General features: G+C 36.3%; 1 protein-coding gene across 1 annotated transcript in view; it reads left to right on the forward strand.

Annotated features, from left to right (window-relative positions):
- Nucleotides 1-649: 649 nt before the first annotated feature.
- The window catches only part of LOC104409137 (rho GTPase-activating protein 7-like), a gene marked incomplete at its 3' end in the record, with an annotated part of 41,262 nt that continues 22,166 nt past the window's right edge, over nt 650-19,745 (forward strand). Inside the window, exon 1 of the mRNA XM_010018928.1 lies at nt 650-1,702. Coding sequence (XP_010017230.1) covers nt 650-1,702 — 1,053 coding nt within the window. The remainder of the gene's footprint in view (nt 1,703-19,745) is intronic.

Below are 19,745 nucleotides of genomic sequence, written 5' to 3' on the forward strand. Positions count from 1 at the left end.
CTGAATGGGCAAAAGTTACTCATAAGACGTGTGGTTTATAACTTTGGTAAATTCAGAATAACCCTCAAGTTCTGTTCTACCTCTCTGGGAAACAGCCAGAATTCTGCAGTCCATGGGTGTCTCTGAAGGGGGAAGAAATACGGAATAACCTTGTGTGCAAAGGAATCATAAGGCGTAATGCCATTTATACCCATGGAAGTAAGTATCTTATGACGGACATAGTGAAGAGAGACTTTTTGTCAAATCTCTGGGGCTACTTGCCTGTCCACATGCTTGTTTATACCATTTTTGTTTACTTGATATTGGAGAGTAATCAGAATAAAAGTTATACTGAATTATGAGCCTTGTCATAATAACTCACGTAGTCATGAGTTTTGCATGAAAGTATTAAAACTTTAAACAAAACAGTCTTCTAAACGCCTGTCCTGGCCCCGCAGTCTTATCTTGCTTTTACACTTTCGTTTAAACTGTTCCTTCCTTTTTTAATTTATTTGGAGTTGATTCAATGACTCAGCCTTTTTTTTTTATTTCTTGCAGATGTTAAAATGATGAAACCCTCCCTCCCTCCAGAGCAGTGCACAGCAGCCATGGCATCTCCTCTAGTCCTCTGTGGAAGGTACGTTGCAGCCTGCTGCTGAACTGTTATGACATGTCTCTAGCAATCAGAAAGAAAAGCTGGGAAGAGCATGTGACCCAGTGGATGGGATTGGCTTTGGAGTCTGTGGAGTATAATACAGCATGTCGTCACGGACTTGTAGGTGCTAACTTGCAGACAAGTATGGAACAAGATGAGGTTTTGAGCGTGGACCGGAAAGAAAAGTGCGCTTCATTTCCAGAGTGCTGTTATAGTGGAGATCTGATTGGCTTCCCTGCAAAGCAGCTGGGAAATGTTTCAAAGGAAGTGGATGAAAATGATAACCATGAGGATGAGGAGTGTTTTCTGGAGGCTAGCACAGAAACTCTAGTCCATGTGTCTGATGACAATGATGACTATCCAGCACTAAACCTGGATAGTGTTAATTACCACATCACTGCTGTAGGAGGGGAACCAAAAGATGAAGAGTTGAGTTTAAATGGAGCGGGCTCCTTAACACAGATGTTACCAATAACAGAGTGTAACAAAGCAGCTGAAGCATCTGGAATAATTGAAGATACAAGTAATGAACCTGGCTGTGACACGGTTCCTAAAGAGGAGGTGGAAGACAACGACGTTTGTGGCAGTATTGGCCAAAGCCCAGAGCTTTGTAATTGTGAAGGCTTAAATGAAGTAGTTGTAGAGGAAGAAAATCGCTCTAATTCGCCAAATGTGAAAGAAATTATTATGCCTGGGAAGCAGCTGCTTCATACTGCTGTAATTGCACAACAGCGCCGGAAATCTGATGCTTTTAAAGATGGGCTTGGAAAGTCTGAGTGTAATGTGGTAGAGAGTGGGATTTCTTCTGAATCATGCAGCAGCAGTGACAGACAACTCTGTTCAGCAGTGGAATCCAGCGACTGCCTTATGCAATCTTCTCCTTGCTCTCACATCTCAGCAGTGGAAAATGGTCTGGATGAAAGTGGTTTCACAGAACCTCAAGTGGCCCCTGAAAACAAATGCCTTTCAAATGTCAGTTCAGCAGAAGACATTCAGTGTTTACATGAAAGGAATCATTTGACCACACAAGAATATTCAGACACTCAAGTGAAACTGCGCAAAAGAAAGGTAGGATGCTCATAAACTGCAGAGGATTTTTCTAGTGTTTCCCCCCAGTTTCTTATGAAGGTGATTCCATGACTAATTGATTGGAAATAAAATGTGGTTTTCAGTCTCATTTCATTAGTTTGTCAGATTTTTCTTCAAATGGTTTTGAGAAAAATGTGTCTGTAAAACAACTGAGTTTCGGGAGTTCTTTTTAAAGTCTGAAAATGGTTGAGCCATGAATTTGGAAGATACCTTATTTTCACTTTATAGATATCTTTTATGTATGTTGTTCAAGGCTAAATGAATAAGTATCTTCTATGGGTTTGGTTTTATTTTTGTTTTTTGGTTTTATTTTTGTTTCTTCTGCTGCTATCAAGTATCATTATCTCTTTCCTCTTAGGAAACTGTGTCCAGGGTTTTGGAAACCTTTTTGAAAAAAGAGAGCAGAGAAAATATGCAACAAAACTTTAAAAGGGAAAAAAAGAGTGGAAACAATTTGCAGAAGTTCTTTGGTTTTCAGCTCAGCCCCATGAGCAAATGTTCATAAAAAAAAAAAAGTTTGCTGAGCTTGAAAAAATGTTTTGAAATTTTGAAGAAACCGGAGAGTTTCACTGTCTACAAAGAGTAAAAAAGAGTATCATTACAAAACTTTAATGGACAGATTCACTGGCAATAAAACTTCCATTGGCTTTAATGGAAGGAGATGTGCTGACTATAGGACAACAGAATTCAGCCTAAAGTCTAACACTCCCGGTTATGCTGCTTGTTCTCGCAAATAACCAATTTGTAATTGTTAACTTCTTATTGTCTTTTTTCATTTGACATCATCCAGCTTCTTTTTTTTTTTGTTGTTGTTTTTTTTTTAATAAGTCTGGTTTCTATTAAGTGGGGGTGTGGGGTTTGTTTTATCATCTGTAGTGCCTCAGTAACTGTTTCACTAAAGCACAAATTCACATCTAAAGTACTCTATGCCAACATAGCATCCTGAGCTGCTGGCCATTGCTTCCTTGTATTGACCCTTTAGTAATGTTAGCATGCAATTGATATGGTTTGCAGCTGTAAGTAAATTTTGCAAAAGGTTTCAGAAGCCCTCAAAGCCAGTCTTCCTTTGGTAGTTCATGCAATCACGGTTCATGTGGTAACTGTTCAACTGATGCAGTAAGTAGGCTCTGAGTTACAATTAAGAAATGGAAACTGCTAGCCAGCAGTACCAGAAATGCTAAACTTACCCACCTGTAGAAAACGTTTCAAGTTTAAAAACATAAAATTTAACCAAATTAATATTATATTTGAGAACTAATTTACTATTATAAACATATTCTCAGCTGCTCTTCTTTAGCATTTCCTTTTTTTCTAAGCATAGTTGCTAATATCTATGTGCACATTTCATACTGTTAGCAAGATATACCATGGTATATTTTTTAAAAGCTTTGATCCTGCTAGTTTCCATGTATCACCTTGTCTCATTTCGAGGTCATGTACTCATCTTTTAAATGTACACTCGCAAGAATTATATTTGAGAGTATATTTGTGTTTCTGCCACTAAATATTTAAAAAGAGGAAATGTAAAAATTCCAGTGAGACCAACAGTGAGAAAATATAAGAAAAGATGTGAGCATAGAAAGGAGCAAAACAAGGAGTTCCTTCAAGGAAGGTTGAGAGTTATGTGACTGCAGCAATTGTGAAGCTGTGTGCACTGTAAAAGAGGATATAGTCTGTAAATCTGAAGGAATGACCTTGTACCACTTTGGTTAAGTAAGTCTTTACCAACAGCTGTAAAATATTTGGCAAAAGGGAAAAGATATGATCTGCTGTTGCTTGTGATATTACTTCTCTGAGTTTACAGGACACTTCTACAAACAATGTTTGTGCATGCAGGATTTTATCACTTATATCTAATCATGCACTATTTTACAAAAGATTGTCTGTGTTGGTAATAATCTGTAATGAAAAATGTGCCTATGTTTACAAACTTTCCCTGAAAGCCACTTTTGTAATTTTAACAAGACATTAGAAAAACAACAGACTTGAAACTGAATCCATCCATAAAACCCAAGTATTTGCTTTGCAGTGACAGGAAGAATTAAGGGATTGGGAATGGTATATAAAACCTTTTCTCTTCAGGTCAGCAGTTCAAACAGCACAGTTAAGGCCTAAAACACACCACTGTCTGATTAATGCTCAGTGTCAATTGTAGTTGCACATAAACATGTGCTCATAAAGGGCAGAATATGGGAAAAGGCACATGGAAATGAATTGCTAATTGTATTTGGGCACCCAAACCTGCAGGTGGCACCTTGGTGGATCATAGAAAGGTACTGAACTTCAGCTGCTTCATGATATCTAAGATCTTAGGACCTTTGAGTAGTCTCATCCTGCTCTTACTGGTACCCAACTCTTCTGAAAACCTGTTCTTCATTAACATATATTAAACTGCTTTTAACTGTGGCAGTAGACCGTGACCTCTCCTCTTATCTTCGCATCAGCTGAGGTGAGACAGTGTGGATCTCTTGTGCTTGCTATGCAGATGAATGTAGGTTTGAGGGTTTAAGGGCTTAAAGTTTAGCATCTTTGACCAGCACTAGCTCCATTTCAGTAAATTGCTTTACTCGTGATGGATGCACTGACACTGAAGATGCTTTTTGCAAACAGGTCCAGCTGTTACAGCATTCTTTGCTCCCTCAAGTCACCAGGATTCAGATGGTTGATAAACAGCACCTTCTTTTCCTTTGCTTTCCCAGAAAGACTTTCTAAGGCTTGGAAATAGGAAGCACCTGAATTTGATTGTGAGAAGTTAATGGTGCTAGGTCTGACTGAAAAATCCCACACTAATTAAGCTTTCCAGGTTTTGTGTTGACTGATAATCAAGGGGTTAATCAGGGTATCAATGTGTCACTGAAAAAGGAATGAAGTAAACGTTTCGGTGTATGAATTCCTTATCTCTCTTTTATGAAACTGTTGCTTTTTATATTTATTACTTGCAATTCTTCATGGTGGCCTGCTTAGAAGTTTTCCAGTTTCAAACAGTAGATGTTATCTCATTCCTACCAGACTAAAGACTCACAGCCATTTCCTAGTGTTCATTATTATTGCTACTATTTTAATCCAGATTTCTAGATTAAATGCTTTGTGGTTTGCAAATGATACTTAAGGACACAGCTAATGTCACCATGACAGCAGCCACCAGTGTCACTGGGATGCAAATTAATTTAAGAAAAATATTATCAGAAGGATGGCAGTAAATGTAGAATTAAACCTGAATAGAATGTTACCTGGGGTGACACAGGTCTTTGTAGCAGTGCCTTTCCCACACATGAAAGCTGTGAATTTTCAAAGCATGGATTTACATTTTCTGGACTGTTCCAATAAAGTTTGTTTCATTGTTTCATCAATTATGATTATAGTAATATGAGGAAAAAAAATTGCGTAGTTGAATTTGGGTCTTTCATCCATATATGCTACTTGAGTATTATGCTTGCCCATGAGACATGAAGGCGACCGTCTTCTGTTACAGTCTGTATTAAGTTCTGTTTTACAAGGCTGAAGCTATACTCTTTATGGCAAGTTAGAAAGTTAGGTTCTTCCAGGATCTTCTGCTTTTATCACCCTGTAAATTGACTCCACAGGAAGCCTATAGAGCCTTGCCTGCTGATTTAGTCCTCCCTGTAAGGTACCTGGGAGAGGCAATAGGAAAGCTTCCAAAAGTATCATAAGAGCTACCTATTTTACTGAAATGGTTTTCTTACGATTTTTTTCCCTGACATCTCTACTATTCACTTTGCATAATGTTTTTCAACTGAGCATTCACTTGTCAACAGTAAATGGTTATATAATAAGTTATGTGAGCTTGTTGTGAACAGTAGTATCCAAAATTTTAGATCTTTTTCTTATTTTATTGCAGTTAAAATACCAGAGATTGAGTTTCCAGGTCTGTCACAAGTGTGTCTTTCTGAAATCTTAATCTCCTTTTACCTTAATTTTGATCCTGAATGAGGATAATTTAATGATTGATTCTTTTTTTCATAACAATTTTAATTTAGATTTTAAGACTGTCAAAGTGTATTTAACATTTTTTAATAGAAACTGGTTTAGTAGGGATCCAGTCTAAACTAATACAGGTTACCTAGTTAGTAGTTATTGCAATAACAACTCAGGTCAGCATAGGAAAGACAAGCATAGAAGATAAAAGTATGAATAAAACCAACAGCAATGTACAGTAAATCTTAATTAAAAATTAAATGCATTTTGCTGTATCCTGATTTTCTCATAGAAATTTAATTTACCTTTTGCTGTAATTCAGTCTGTGACTGTGTCAGCCAGAGGAAGATGACAGCTCTAAAAGTTGATGATTTTCAAAGTGAATTATCTTTAATTCCACTTTTGCAAAATACGGTGTTTAAATGCATTCATTTCCTACAGTTTATGTTCTTCCATTGAGTATTTTTAAAAATAATCATCTTGCAAATATTCTAATGGAGAAATTCAGCAACCAAGAAAAAATAATCCGCAATTCTCAGTTTGTAACGGTCATAAAAAGTTGGACAAAAACATATGTATATGTTGTTTGAATGTTGTAAGATACCAAGGCTTCACCGCTTCAGTATGGTCATGAGGAGATCAAGGCTTCACTGCTTTAAATATAGATACTAAAAAAACATTAATGGATGCCAGTGGAACTGCTGTGTTCTTAGAACATGTTTAAATGCCTTGCAGAACTTGGGTGCTATAATAATTTGTAACCTTAGAGACTTAGAGAAGCCAGTTACTATAGAAGTAGTATCACAGCAGAATTACTTTCAAATCGTATGTTTTTTTGACTGTATTTCCTGTAAAATTCAGACCTGTGCTTATGCCAGAATAGTTTTTTTTCAGATATAGAGATGAATAATAGAATCTTGGCATCTAAGGAATGGTTTTCCCCAGTTTTGTGAAGAACAATTGGAAATACAAATATTAGAAATCTGATAGTCTCTTTTTAAAGATGATCATTCAAACTACAGAAATCTATTTTAGCATGTATAGAAATTGGATTTGCTTTTGTTCCATTTCTGCATCTCTTGTCATTTTCAGACTTTCTAAATTTTTTGAAAGTTTTTAAAACTTTCTAAAAGTTTTAGAAAAAATCATGGATCTGTTTTTCCAAACTCATAATATGAATATGAACACCATCAAAAACTGGTGAGACATCCTGAGCCATAACAGCTCTTTGAAAGGTTAGCTTACCACATCACATGTTAGCTACCCACATCTCAGAGCTACAGTCTGTAGTAGTAGTACAGTGGGCAACTATTACTGAGATCCACAGTTGCTTCACCACAAAGAATTTGCTGCATTTGCACATTGCTATTAAATGGTTGTAATTTTGAAGGCATTGGGAAGAATCTGGCAAGAGCTGCAAGTAAAGCAAAACAAATAGTATGATTTCTCTAAAAAATTTGAAACCTTCTTGACTGTCATCAATATTTCTCTTTTCTACATTGAAAACTTGCTTCCTAAATTTACCATTTAATAATGAACATGTGGTTCAAAACTATAAATAGACTAAAGTAGTTGGATCTAACTTCTAAAAATTATGTATTTTATCTATGGTAATTAGTATAAAGTGGTGGTGATAAAGTACTCCTATTATTGTGGCTACATGACCATGAATTTTCTCTGTTGCTCTCACAAAAAATATGTATCATAAGTATTATCTCCATTTGAGAAGCTAAAGAATGCTTTCCCACAGACTTCCTTTGTGTTTGGACTAAAGTATGATGTATTTCAAACAATCTGAAAAGTATTTAAAACAAGCTGAGAACAGGATGGGATGACTGCCAGGCCATTACAGTATAACCCTTATGCAAATTTTACTTTGACACATTTTTGTGACAGTGTTCAGCAATAAATTTTAAAAGCTGCCAGTGCTGTCTAGACTGCAAACCAAGAGACTGTTGCACATCAAGCTATGCATTAGTTGGAGTTGAGCTACCTAAAATGGTCATGAAAGTATTTGTATTATACATGGTTCATAGTCATGCACTATCGCTTCACCAAAGTGATATTACACGTTTCTTGGAACCAATGTGAAGAGCTTTAGTTTCATGCAGAAATTTCTAATTATGTCCAGATCTGCAGTAATTGACTCGAAAAAAAAACAACTTTGAAAACATTTGTTTTTAAGATGCACCTTTAAAAAGTTCTGAATGGTAAGAGACAATTATTTCCTGTTTGTAGCCTATAAATTCTTGGTTGTAGTTCATGTTAAATGGACCAATGACCACTTCCTAAAATGACACCAGATTTGTAAATAGCATCACATTTTTGAGGGAAGCTGTCTTGGAAGAAATTAATGGGAATAGTATGCAGAACCCAAATTTAACAGTTTAGCAAATGGGAAGTGGAAATAAAACACTTGGGCAAAACTTTCTGGATTACATGACATCGCTATCCACAACACACTTTTCCATTGGTTAAAGGATAATTTTAAAAATGGACTTTGCTTCCTAGAACTGTTCATCTGGCACTTTCATGAGCAGAATGTTCACTTTGAATTAACAATCAAGTGAAAACACAGAGATCAGAGGGGCACACAGATACAGCTTCCATCAAAAACAGTAAATTCAGCAGTAACCTGGAAAGTCAATATTAGAGCACCCCTGCCTAGATTAAAGAGCCTTTGAAGCTGTAACTATGGCAGAGCAGCTTTTTCAGCACAACTCTTCACTGCAAACATGACCTGTGCTAAAAGCAAAAGCATTTCTGTTAGTGGTGCTGTGTCTGAGGAGACACAGAAGAGCAGCCAACCTCACCAGCTCTGAGGGCTGAGGCTTTACAACAGTGAGGTCTTTGCTGCTGCTACTAAGGAGTATTTGGCCATAGTAGTACAGCAGTGAGTAAGTCCACAGGTATCTGACCAATTCCCATGCAGTAGGTAAAAGCAAACAAGCACACACACAGCCCCCACCCCATGGGCTGAACTTCAGCAGAGCAGGAACCATCTGCAAGTGCTTTCCATGGTTGTTTTGTTGTTTGTGATGGTTTGTTTTGGGTTTTGGGTTTTTCTTTCTCTTGCTTCCTGTCATGGTAGTATATATAATTGAAACACCTAATAATGTGTTGCGCGTGCTTATGTCCTTTTACTGCTTTCTCTTAATGGCAACATAGAAGGTTTGTAAAGACAAGAGGGTTTATGCCACAGATAGGGTTATTGAATATGGCTTTACAAAATGAAACAATGCTGTGTCTGCTGCCAAAAACTATTCCAAGATCCAGAGTATATAGCCTAAAATGGTTATGAATTCAAATTTAGAGGGATATTCTTCCTCCTATTAAAAAAAAAAATAAATCCAGGCAGCAATACAGCTTCTCTATGTGTTTGTGTGTGCTGAAGCAAATGTATGGCAAATGTAAAACAGATCCTGGCTCTTCTTCATAACTGTCACAGCTGACATGTAGTGCTTTTACAACAACGGAATATAAGGAACTTGGCTTATGCACACTCTGTTAATGAGAAATTGGCTCACTGTAACATGAGGATGTCCTTCGACAACGTGCCTTATTGCAACAATAACTTTCTATCTTAAGCTTCGCATTGTTGTTTGCAGTCTTACCTCACATTAGAGTTAGAATAGCAAATGCAATATGTAAAATATTTGTTAAATTAAAGTTTATTTATCCTTTACTGCAGGATGGCTTCTTCCTAAACATTTTTGCATACAACGTATTTAACTAAACAAAGTTTTCTATTTGGCTATCCTTAGTGTTTTATTTATTCGGATAGTTTTGCTTTAGCAAAAATATGTCATTTAATATAATAATTCAAAAATAAATTAAAAAAAAAGGAGCTGATTGTTCTTTTACTACATGTTTAAATCTCTTGGGTGTTATCCTCAACCTTCTTAAAAAGGATGGTTTGCATGCACTAACAATCACTGATATGTGACTTACGGCTCTTTGATATGAATACATGAAATACATGAAAAAAAAAGAGCAGTGCTAAAACTCATGGGTTTTGCTGTACGCAGTTTCAGGTTCAAAGTATTTTAAAAGCTGACATCTTTACTGCACTGAAAATGAAAAAGCACGGCCACAAGCAAAAATTTGGGAATGTGAAGTAAACTACTTTTCTACATCCAGATTTTCTGAAACACTACGCTTCTGATAAATGCCAAGCTGTATTTAAATCACTCAGATTTAGAAGTGACTGTATGTGTACATCACACCTCACTATATCTGTTGAATCTATTCCAGCATGGTGAACGCACACATTTACAAATATTCTCTACTTTTTTATAGATAATGTCAAGATGATGTGGTAGATTAGTACTGTCTTATTTAGGCTTTACACTTGGATACAAAGTAAAATAGCCAAAGCATGAATAAGAGAATAGGACAAAAAAGACAGGGATATAGAGAGACCATTTTATAGGTGGGATTAGGCTGAAAAATAAGTAGGTGAAAATTAATTTATTTTTCTATGTGAAGTGATTGTTCAATTCTTATTTGCACAAAGCTTTCTATTCTCACAAGAACAGCTCCCGTTTGATCAGTTTGTCTGTTTCCAGACTTTCCTCAATACTGCTAGTAAGAAAGTCAAAGATAATTTGTGAAGAGGTTCTTCCACATCTGTACCTTGATTAATATTACTGTGGGTAAATATTCTACAGGACTTGTAATTTAACACCTTTCACTTACTTAACATTTCATTAAGGTTTTAATAAAGTTATAATTCTTATTGCAGGTTCTTTTGCAATATACATTTGGAATCAATCAATTGTTTTTGCAGACTGAAGCCTATGAATAGTTATGCTAGGGAAATTAGCTTTAATCAGATTCAAAAAAAAAAATATATATTCCTGAATGTTGCTCTCTTGGGAATAGTAACAGAAGCCTTAGAGTAGAATGTCAGTTAATTTTTTTTTCTAGGTCCTCTGCATTCTCTGTCACACAAAAAGATCCTTCTTCATCCTACCCATATTCTTCCAGTACGTATGTTAAGATCAATAATTCTTTCCCCTTATTCCTGCCTTTTCAGAAATGTTTTGATTTATTTTATTTTTTTTTTCCTTATTTCATGTACTAAGCTCAGCATGACAGTATTAAACTCTTTTAGTCTTTTGGAGGTTATGCATATATAAGGAAAAGATCACCCAGTGACATGAGAATACTGTGTATTTTTCTCCTTGCAAGCATCAACATGTCACATGGTTTGATTTTGGGCTCAAGGCAGCAGCCAAGCAGAGCCATGCAGTCACATGAACTGATTAGAAAGGGAATATGAAGGTGTTGAAAAAATGATGAGCAACTTCCATGACTGACTCCACTGTGGTATGAGGGGGAAAACTGTCCCAAACACCCTCAAGAGCCAGTTTTGCAGTAGTGATAGTAGTTCCTAGCCCCCTAGCTCAACGTTCATTCCTACAGTTCTGTAAAATCTTTACTCAAATCCATTTATAAGACTGACAAAACCCTAGCTATTCTGTGCTTCCATAGCACATACAGTCTGCAGTGACTTGGTCCCTGTTTCTGGGCTCCTCTCTCAGTCCTTTTGACTACGCTTAGTTCGTGGAAGACAAGCTCTCTTGTGTCAACAGCATTGCCTCATGAAGCGTAATAATGACAGTTTAAATGTCAGCAGTGTTAGTCATTGACGATTGTCTTAGGGTTTGAATAGAAGTTCTTATTTTCTAGCCACTGTGTTCAGAGGGAGTATTTACCAGTAGCAAAGTATGATTCTGGAGCTTTGATCTTTGCTTTGAAATGTCTTTTAAAGCATAAAGAAAACTCATCTATGCTGAGAACAACATTAGAAGCTATTTCTGGAGTTAGACCAGGATTCTGAAGGTGAAAGGACACTTTTCCAGCTCTCTCAGTAAGTCCCTGGGAAAGTTAAAAATAAGTCTTGTTGAAAAAAAATTGGCACTTGCCATTTGAGAAAATTTCTTTATTCCAGGAACTGTCTCATGTAGCAGAAATTTATTTACCATCTGTGTAGACTTGAAAAATTTTCCATCTTACCAGATACACAACTGAAATAGCAACAGATTTTCCATTGCTATGCTTTCCACCAACCTCTGTTTTAAGAGTGTGCTGTTGTAAAAACTTATGAAATTTTTGTGTTCTCCAAAGTGGGGGGTAGCTCAGTTATAGCCCATCTGTCAAACTCTGAAGTTCTGGTTGTGATCTCTAATGATGTCACCTATTTGCTGCTAAAACATGTCACTTGGGAGAGGGAAAGGAGGAGTCCACACACCCACTATCTGAAAATATATGCTTGTTTAAATTATTGTTACAGTTGTTTTAATTACTGTTGCAGTACTACCTGAAAAAAAAATTGTCACATGAGAAAATAATTTGGTTTTCTTTGAGTACAGATGTACTTCCTTAATTTCAAAGCTCTGCAACTGCAGGGATGCAAGGGGAGGAACAATAATAAAACCACCACCATTGGCTCTTGAAGTAACTGGTCCTTTAAAATATGAAACAACCTGTCTGTATCTCAGAATATTGCTTAGGATTATTTGTATGAATACACAGGCCAGAAACCAACACAAGCAAGTCCTGTGAGACAGAAAAAGAGAAAGGAGTTCAGGAAGTGATATCAAGATACACAAGCTTAATTTCTGTTTTCAGTTCCTGGAGGGTTTTGTTTTTTTTTTTTTGCCTTTCATATATTCTGTGGATACATTTTACTTTTGCTTTTATGCACACTAAGAATCCTCAAGAACTATGGAGGCCAATTCTTACTTGATGCCTAGATATCTTTTGATCCAATCTACCATAAAAATATTTGTGCGAGTAACAAGCTTGGTGCAAAAGGCAGGCGTCAAAAGCTTCTGTTTTGAAATCCAGCAGCCTGATTTACTTAAAGGATAAAAAAATGTCTGCTTTTCTTATTATAATTGCATTTTTGTCTGCCTTATCTATTTTTACCTGCCTCGATGTTCATCATGTTTGGCTGAAGGGGCTTATCCTATATAAGTCTATCACAGATGCTTTTATTTTCATAATTCTCAGTCTTTGAACTAGTAAAACTGTATGAGATGTGACATGGTTAACTACAGGTATTACTGAACCCTTTAATCTGGCAATTATTCTCTGTATTTTAAACTGCATTCTGTCTAGGTTTGGAGTTTTGTATAACTTTTCTGTTTGACTGTATATGGTAAGGTAAGCTATTTTATGTTTGAGCAAAACCATCTACTTGTGAAGATGAATGGGTGTAGAGTTTAGATCATTACAAATTCTTTGTTGTTGGTGTTACATCATCTACAATCCCAAAACGTGGAAATTAGAATTTATATTCTCAGTGTGTAACTTCATGTAATTCAACAACCAAAATTTTAAAACATGAGTTCCTAGAGAGCAGCAAGTCTTAGTTAGGTGTATGTGGTTTAGCTTGAGCCAGGAGCATGTTTTTGAAGTTAATTTACCTGATTGAGGTGATATAAAGCATGATAAATGACACTGAATCTCACTATCACATGTTAATTCACAGTGTGGACTGCCTTCTTTGATAGCTGCACGCCTGATTTGATAGATGCTAAAACAGTGCTTCACAAAGAAAAACTGTATTTTAGGATTGCCAATATCCAGAGAAAAAAAATCAGATATTAGGAAGAAAAGGATCTTAGAGAGAAGCAGATTCATGTCCGCACAATGCTAGACGTATGAATTAAAAGACTAGTTATCAGATGTAGTCAGTTTTGTACACTTCCATCACTTGCAGTGTTAAGACTTTTGACTCTGTCCTCTACCCCAATCAAACTGGCTGCAAGATACATAATTGTTCTGACTGGACAATATTAACTGCCAACAAATCTTCTGAAGACAGATTTTTTTAAAAGAGATCAGTTCATTGCAGTTTCCTTTTAGCTGAATTTGATAAATATGCCCTGGTAGAAGAATATGGGTTTCTAATTTGAGGTTAACATTTAGCCCCCAGACAAACTAGGCAGTCTCTTGAGATTTTTACAGCTTTAGTTTCAGCTGTCTGAAATATATCACATCCAATGTAAAAACTAGTGCAGAATATTCCCCCACCCTGTGCTTGTGCTTTCTAGTTCTCTCACTAATTCCCAGTAGCCTTGTGGTAATATATTCATTCTGTTGGCCAGCTGTTCAGCTATCCATGAATGCATCCTCCTGATGTGCATTTCCCAGCATTTTACAAGTCAGTGTCCTATTCCACTTCAACAGAAAACTTTTTTGAAAACAAAACTATATACCACTGGGGATCTAGACAGAGAATGTAGTGCAAGCATAATCAAACTCAGTCTGAATAAGTGATGAGTGAGGAAATAACAAATATTATGCAGTATAAGCACTAAATTGCTCTTAATGTATGTTTGAAATAGAGGCTATGTCTTGTGTGCTAAGGCTTTTTTGTCTCCGACACAATTAGCTTTCTTTTGCTTTTCTTAATTACTGCCTGTAGTAGAAGAGAACTATTTGGTTCTTCTCCCTAGGCCCTTGATAGTAGGACACTGTCATAAAGCAAAGAGTATTCCCCGCCACTGCCGTTAGTATTAGCTTCAGTCTTTGGTAAGGACAGAATTGTGAGCACCAAAGGTAAGGTTTGTCTGTATGGGGGAGAGTAGAAAGTGTATGGGCAGACTAAAACAGAAATAGTGGATTTGTTCCTGCTTGGAACACATTTTTGTTCCCTCTTGGAATACATTTTTCACCAAAAATGGCTTGTGGGATTATTAAACACCAAGTGTTAAAGGAACTGAGAATAGGGATGGTTTTACCCCTGGTATTACCCCAGATTCTTTGAGACAAAAAAGAAATTTAGCCACTAGAAATCGTTGCTCTCTCCTGGTCATCCTAGGGCAGCTGGGGAGTGGGGCTTAATTAAGAATGCAAAGGAAATGTTTGTTACAGTTTATTTTAAGACTCTTTCTTTGTTTATTGTTAAGCCTAACATTTGATTCAGTGGTATACAGTGCTTGGATTGAATTTGAAATGTAGTTCTGTACAGACAGGGGAAAAACTCTGTTGTGCATAGGACTGTGTAATTGTAGGAATAGTTTATAGTGGGTGTTTTGGATTTGGGCCCTCACTCTAATTTGGATGCTCTCGTATTTAACACCAACTGAGATTTACACCCAGGCCACAATTCCAGCAGGCCCTGCAAATTAACCCAGTAATGCACAAGGAGGCTCTATATCAAGAGGAATCTATGGCATCTACTTGATTATAGTGTTGATCTTTCTCTTCTTGAGTGGTTCCCATTACTCCATGACAAATAGTGAGATTTGTCTTCTTTACCATGACCAAAGCATAAAATCTTTTACCTTTCTCTGTGAGTCCCCATGTTGTATGCATATGTATTATGTGGCAATGGTTTTGATCATTTTTGGCAGTGTCTCGAACAGTTGCTTTGTGATTATATCACTTCACATGTTCTGTAGGGAAATAAGATAAGCATTCATTTGTGCTAGATCAGTCTGTCCTGTAGAAATGAACTCCATCTGTGTATTATCTGTGTTCTAAAAAGCAGTGTGAGAATTTCTACAAATAATCATTGTAGAAGCTTTTATTAAAAACAGTATATAATATTTATCACATAATCCCCAGTAAACACCCTACCTTTTTGTGGTGTTGTTTAGAGAATCTAATCAAAATTTAGCACATTGGGAGAAGAATTGCTGATAATAACATTATTTCAAGTATAAATAAAACAGAGAAGTCATTTATTCTTGATCAAAGGCAGAGAAGGTGTTAGGATTTAGAATTTCTTGAATTCCAATAATTTATTAAATCTTGAGGGTATGCAGGCAAAATGAGCATATTATTATTATTAATATTTTCATTAGCCAGCAGAATCAGATTAAATATGTAACTTAAAAAAGAATGTCCCAGGTGAAATTATATAATGTACTGAAACTAAGAGAAAGAAAGCAGACAAAGAGTTTCATGGTGTTCTGGGGATTTTTGTGAGCTTAAACCTATTGACTGACCTTTGGTAGCAAGAAATTTTGAACTATCAGTGAAATCTATTAATAAATAACCATTTAATTATGCTTTTCAATTCAAGGTTTTCTACTGAATAAATTAGAGGTAGATCAGTTCAGATTGGGACATATGAATTTTTAGGAGTGCTCTGATTACTTCTACTTCTGCCAGGTGTTTAAAGAGAGTTGTCTTGGCAGTCACTGGAGATTTCCTTCCACATTTCCTTGATTTCACTGAGTGTCAGAAAAGATACTTTCTAACTTGTGATCGAGATGTTTCCACTGGGTTGTATCTAATGTCAAATGAACAGGATATGGATATGGCCAGTCATGTGTGGAGGCAATAGGAACACAAAGGCTGGGTCTATTGGTGAGGAGGATAAAGACAGAAAAATGACAAATCTGGAACAGTGTCCATATCCATGTAAGTCATACAGAAGAATCCTATTATTTGTCACTTGGTGGATTCACTGGATATGACAGTTGTTCTATAATATTTTTATAAACAGTACAAGGGGTTGTGACTATGAGAAAAGATACTGATAAGACTGAGAAAAAAATACAAAGAAGCAGGTCCTCCAGTGTTAACATTTTACTTAAATGAACTGCTTCACGTGAGCCAGAACTTCTACAATTAGGCAGTCTTTGCTAAATTACTCTGCGGTGGAATTTACTAACTGGAAAGATAGTGCTTTTTCCTTGAAAGAAATATTCAGAAGATTTGATAATTAGCTCTCAGAGGAGGCCATTGGTTATTTCACAGCTGTGGAAAAAACAGTAGGGACCTTACTTACTGACCTAGCAATCTCATAAACCAGGAAGAGATCAGTGTCATGGAATCTTTTTGAACAGACCACCTCCTGACACTGGGAAAGATCCAGATGAGGTCAAAACCCTCAGCTTCCTGTCTCAGAGAGGAAAAGGAGAAAAAAATCTGATAAACATAAAGCTACACTGAGCTGCCTTGGAAATCTCTAGAGATGAAGGGAGCAGGGGAAGAATGTTAAAAAAACAACAACCCTCTTGTTAAATGTAGCAAAACAATACGTGCATTCAATAAATATCAAGAAAACTCTGATTTACGTATTTTCCAGTTTGATTACACTGTCAGAACTGAGCTTGAAATATGAGAACCAGTAATGAAACATCCCCCAACAGACATAATCATAGCAAACACAGTCATTACCTCTCTAACTAGAGCGTTAAATACACTTCCAAATGTTACCACTCCAGGGATAGATCAGAGAAGCAGTGTTAAAATCAGAGGAGAACTTAGCCCAGTGGCCAGCACTGTTGCTTAGGTCAAGTCCTGCTTTAGCCTTAGGAAAAGCTCTTCTCGTGCCTATCATTTTCACATCCTTAAAATGGAGTTAATATTTTTCCTTGTCACATGTAGTGTAAGGTTAACTGTATTAAGGGTGCACCAAAATGTTGTATTAGTAGAATCTGTGCAATTACCTGAGATACATAGGTGGAAGTTCCTCAGGAGCCGTAAAAATGATCTTTCAGAGCTGCAGTGTTGCTCCTGCTTGTTACACTCATGCATTCTGTATTAAATTTCACAGTTTGTTCCCAGTAAGGACAAGTCTCTCATTTTCAAAGCACCCATGCTTTAAAATCATTTTTAGTTTTAAATTAAATGTGTGAAATAATTTGTAGGTGTTCTTTTACTCATTTGATTGTGCTTTTTGTCTCTCTGAGGTCATCATAGGGTAGTTTGAGGAAACTACGGACACTTTTCCCAGTGCCCTCTTCTGTCACTCTTCTCCATAAGCAAGTGTTCCTTTCAGCTCTCTATTCATCTCTCTTCAAGAATAGTGTAAAAGCTTGGTATATGTGTCAATATGACTACTGAACTTAATTGCATATTTAGAAATATTTATCTTCCTAAGCATAAACACCTGTTGAGTAACTGAGCTCTGGACAAGAGAAAAATAAATGAAAATGGCTTCTCCGGGGCATGGTTGCCCTGAATGATAGATGTAGCAGAAGGACACAAACCAGTTTGGTGAAATCCTAATTTTCTTGCTGGTAAACTCTTGGTCTCTTCTAAGGGCCTCAGATTTCACCTGCAGTCATCCAGTTAGCTAGGTCTGATAATAACCTCTATTATCTCATTTTTAAATGGAGAAGAGCCAAATGGTATTTTGCTCATGTTAATAAACACACTGACTTAGTGAAACAGATATATTGACATTTATGTGTGACGTTGATATGAGTCAAAGGAAGCTGGACAACTGAAATAATGATGGAACTGCATTTTGTAAATATTTTACTGGACGTTCTAGAATTTATGCATTTCTCATATGCATCCACATATATGGAAGGATATGTCCACACATGGAAGGACGTGATTAATAATAGTGACATTTATTTTAGGATTACATTTCTATAAGGTAAGAAGTACTTTTAGATTCCAAACGTGCTATTCTTCAAATTGAGTAATCACTGGTCCGACACCACTCGTTATAAGGTGCCTTGAACGCACTTGAAGTGTGCTGTGTTCTTGGTGCTGTGCTTCCTTGGGGAGGCCGGCTGATGGTGACTATAAATTCGCTATAGCTTGCGTTGGTACTGGCTGTAGACTGGGTCAGGTTCTTTCCCCATATGTGTATTTCTGCTGTGCATGTCTGAGACTGTAGTTTCACTCTTCTGGCCTCATGAATCAGTAGCCAGTTTTCACGCAATGTTTCTTTCTCCCCTGAGCTGATTTTGTCATGAAGTGTCTTGTGTTAAACCAATAAAAATTGGCATACACCACAGATAAAGATCAAGCTCAATAATCTGATAGTAAGCACATACAGATATATACATATTACTGTAGGAATGGTAATTCTTCAGTTCTGCTGGGATAATGCAGTCATATCTCATGAGATAATGCTTAACTAAATTGGGAAAAAATAATACTGGAGTACACTTAAATGCTCTCAAGCTAGTTATCTCAAGTTCTCTAATAGAAACATTTTGATTGTATGAGGACATAGGCTAATCTGTGCCAGCTGCTCTGTAGTTAACTATTCCAAAAGTCTCATTCTCCCTTCTCAAGCAATTTTTTTCTCTGCAGACGTATTTCATGCAAAAACTATGCTGACCTTTAAACATGTTTTACGTTTTTGTCACAAGATGTGGTGACAGTGTTTATTTCTTTTAATATCAGGAAACCATACATCTAAAAGTTTGGGGGTTTTTTTTGAAGTGTAGCAAAACATCTTGTTATTTCTGTCTTTATGAAAAGTAAATAACCATACAACTCTATGGTTATTATAAGAATACAGAAAATTTTAAGACAGAGTAATGTTACTGTTTCATCATACAGTGTTGCCCTGCTGTTTTATACAACATTTGAAGATATAATCAATAGACATTCTTTTCCTAATGATCGTATACCCCAAAACATACAGTGCTATTTTTGAGTGCATTTAACGAGCATTTGAAAAGGTAAATAAGGGGGACTTCAATAATTTTGCACTTGTATTTCCAACTAACAGGTGATACTGCTCAGACTGTATTTGCGTGAAAGCAAGGGAACACTTTTAAATATGGGGTGTGCATACATAAACATTTGGGGGGGGGGAAGTTCAAGAAATATCCCGTTACCCAAAGTTTCTGTGTCGCACTGGGAGAGTCTTCTAAAATTCACATTTCTGAAGTGTGAATCATAGTAAACCAAATCAGATTTTAATCCTGAAAAACAAAGGATCAAGTCTAAAATGAAGAGCGGCATTTCAGCTTATCAACAAAACCCTTATTTTATGACAAAGGAAAATAAGGTAAATATACAAAAGCTTCCATTAATGGCAGATTTTGAAACAAATGTTTCTGCTACATTCTGTAGTGGGTTTATACCTTTTGCATAAGGAAATGCTATTGTTACTCTGTCATGGCTTCATGATTCATTAAACTTCTTTCCTGTATATGTAAGCAGACACTTCTTAGTGACTTACTATAGGCTTTCTATTGTGTAGTTGCAAAAGGGAATGAGTCACCTGGAAAAGAAGCCAGCCCAGCTGAAATAAAGTGTGCAAACTTCATATTTATTTTGCTTTAAACAAAAGCTTAATTCAAATGGCCTGTGCTTGTGCAACTTAAGAGGCTGGAAAACTTAGAATGATCAGACATTTCCA

This window comes from Nestor notabilis, unplaced genomic scaffold (assembly GCF_000696875.1).
Source record: "Nestor notabilis isolate BGI_N333 unplaced genomic scaffold, ASM69687v1 scaffold4367, whole genome shotgun sequence".
In the NCBI taxonomy this organism is placed as follows: domain Eukaryota; kingdom Metazoa; phylum Chordata; class Aves; order Psittaciformes; family Psittacidae; genus Nestor; species Nestor notabilis.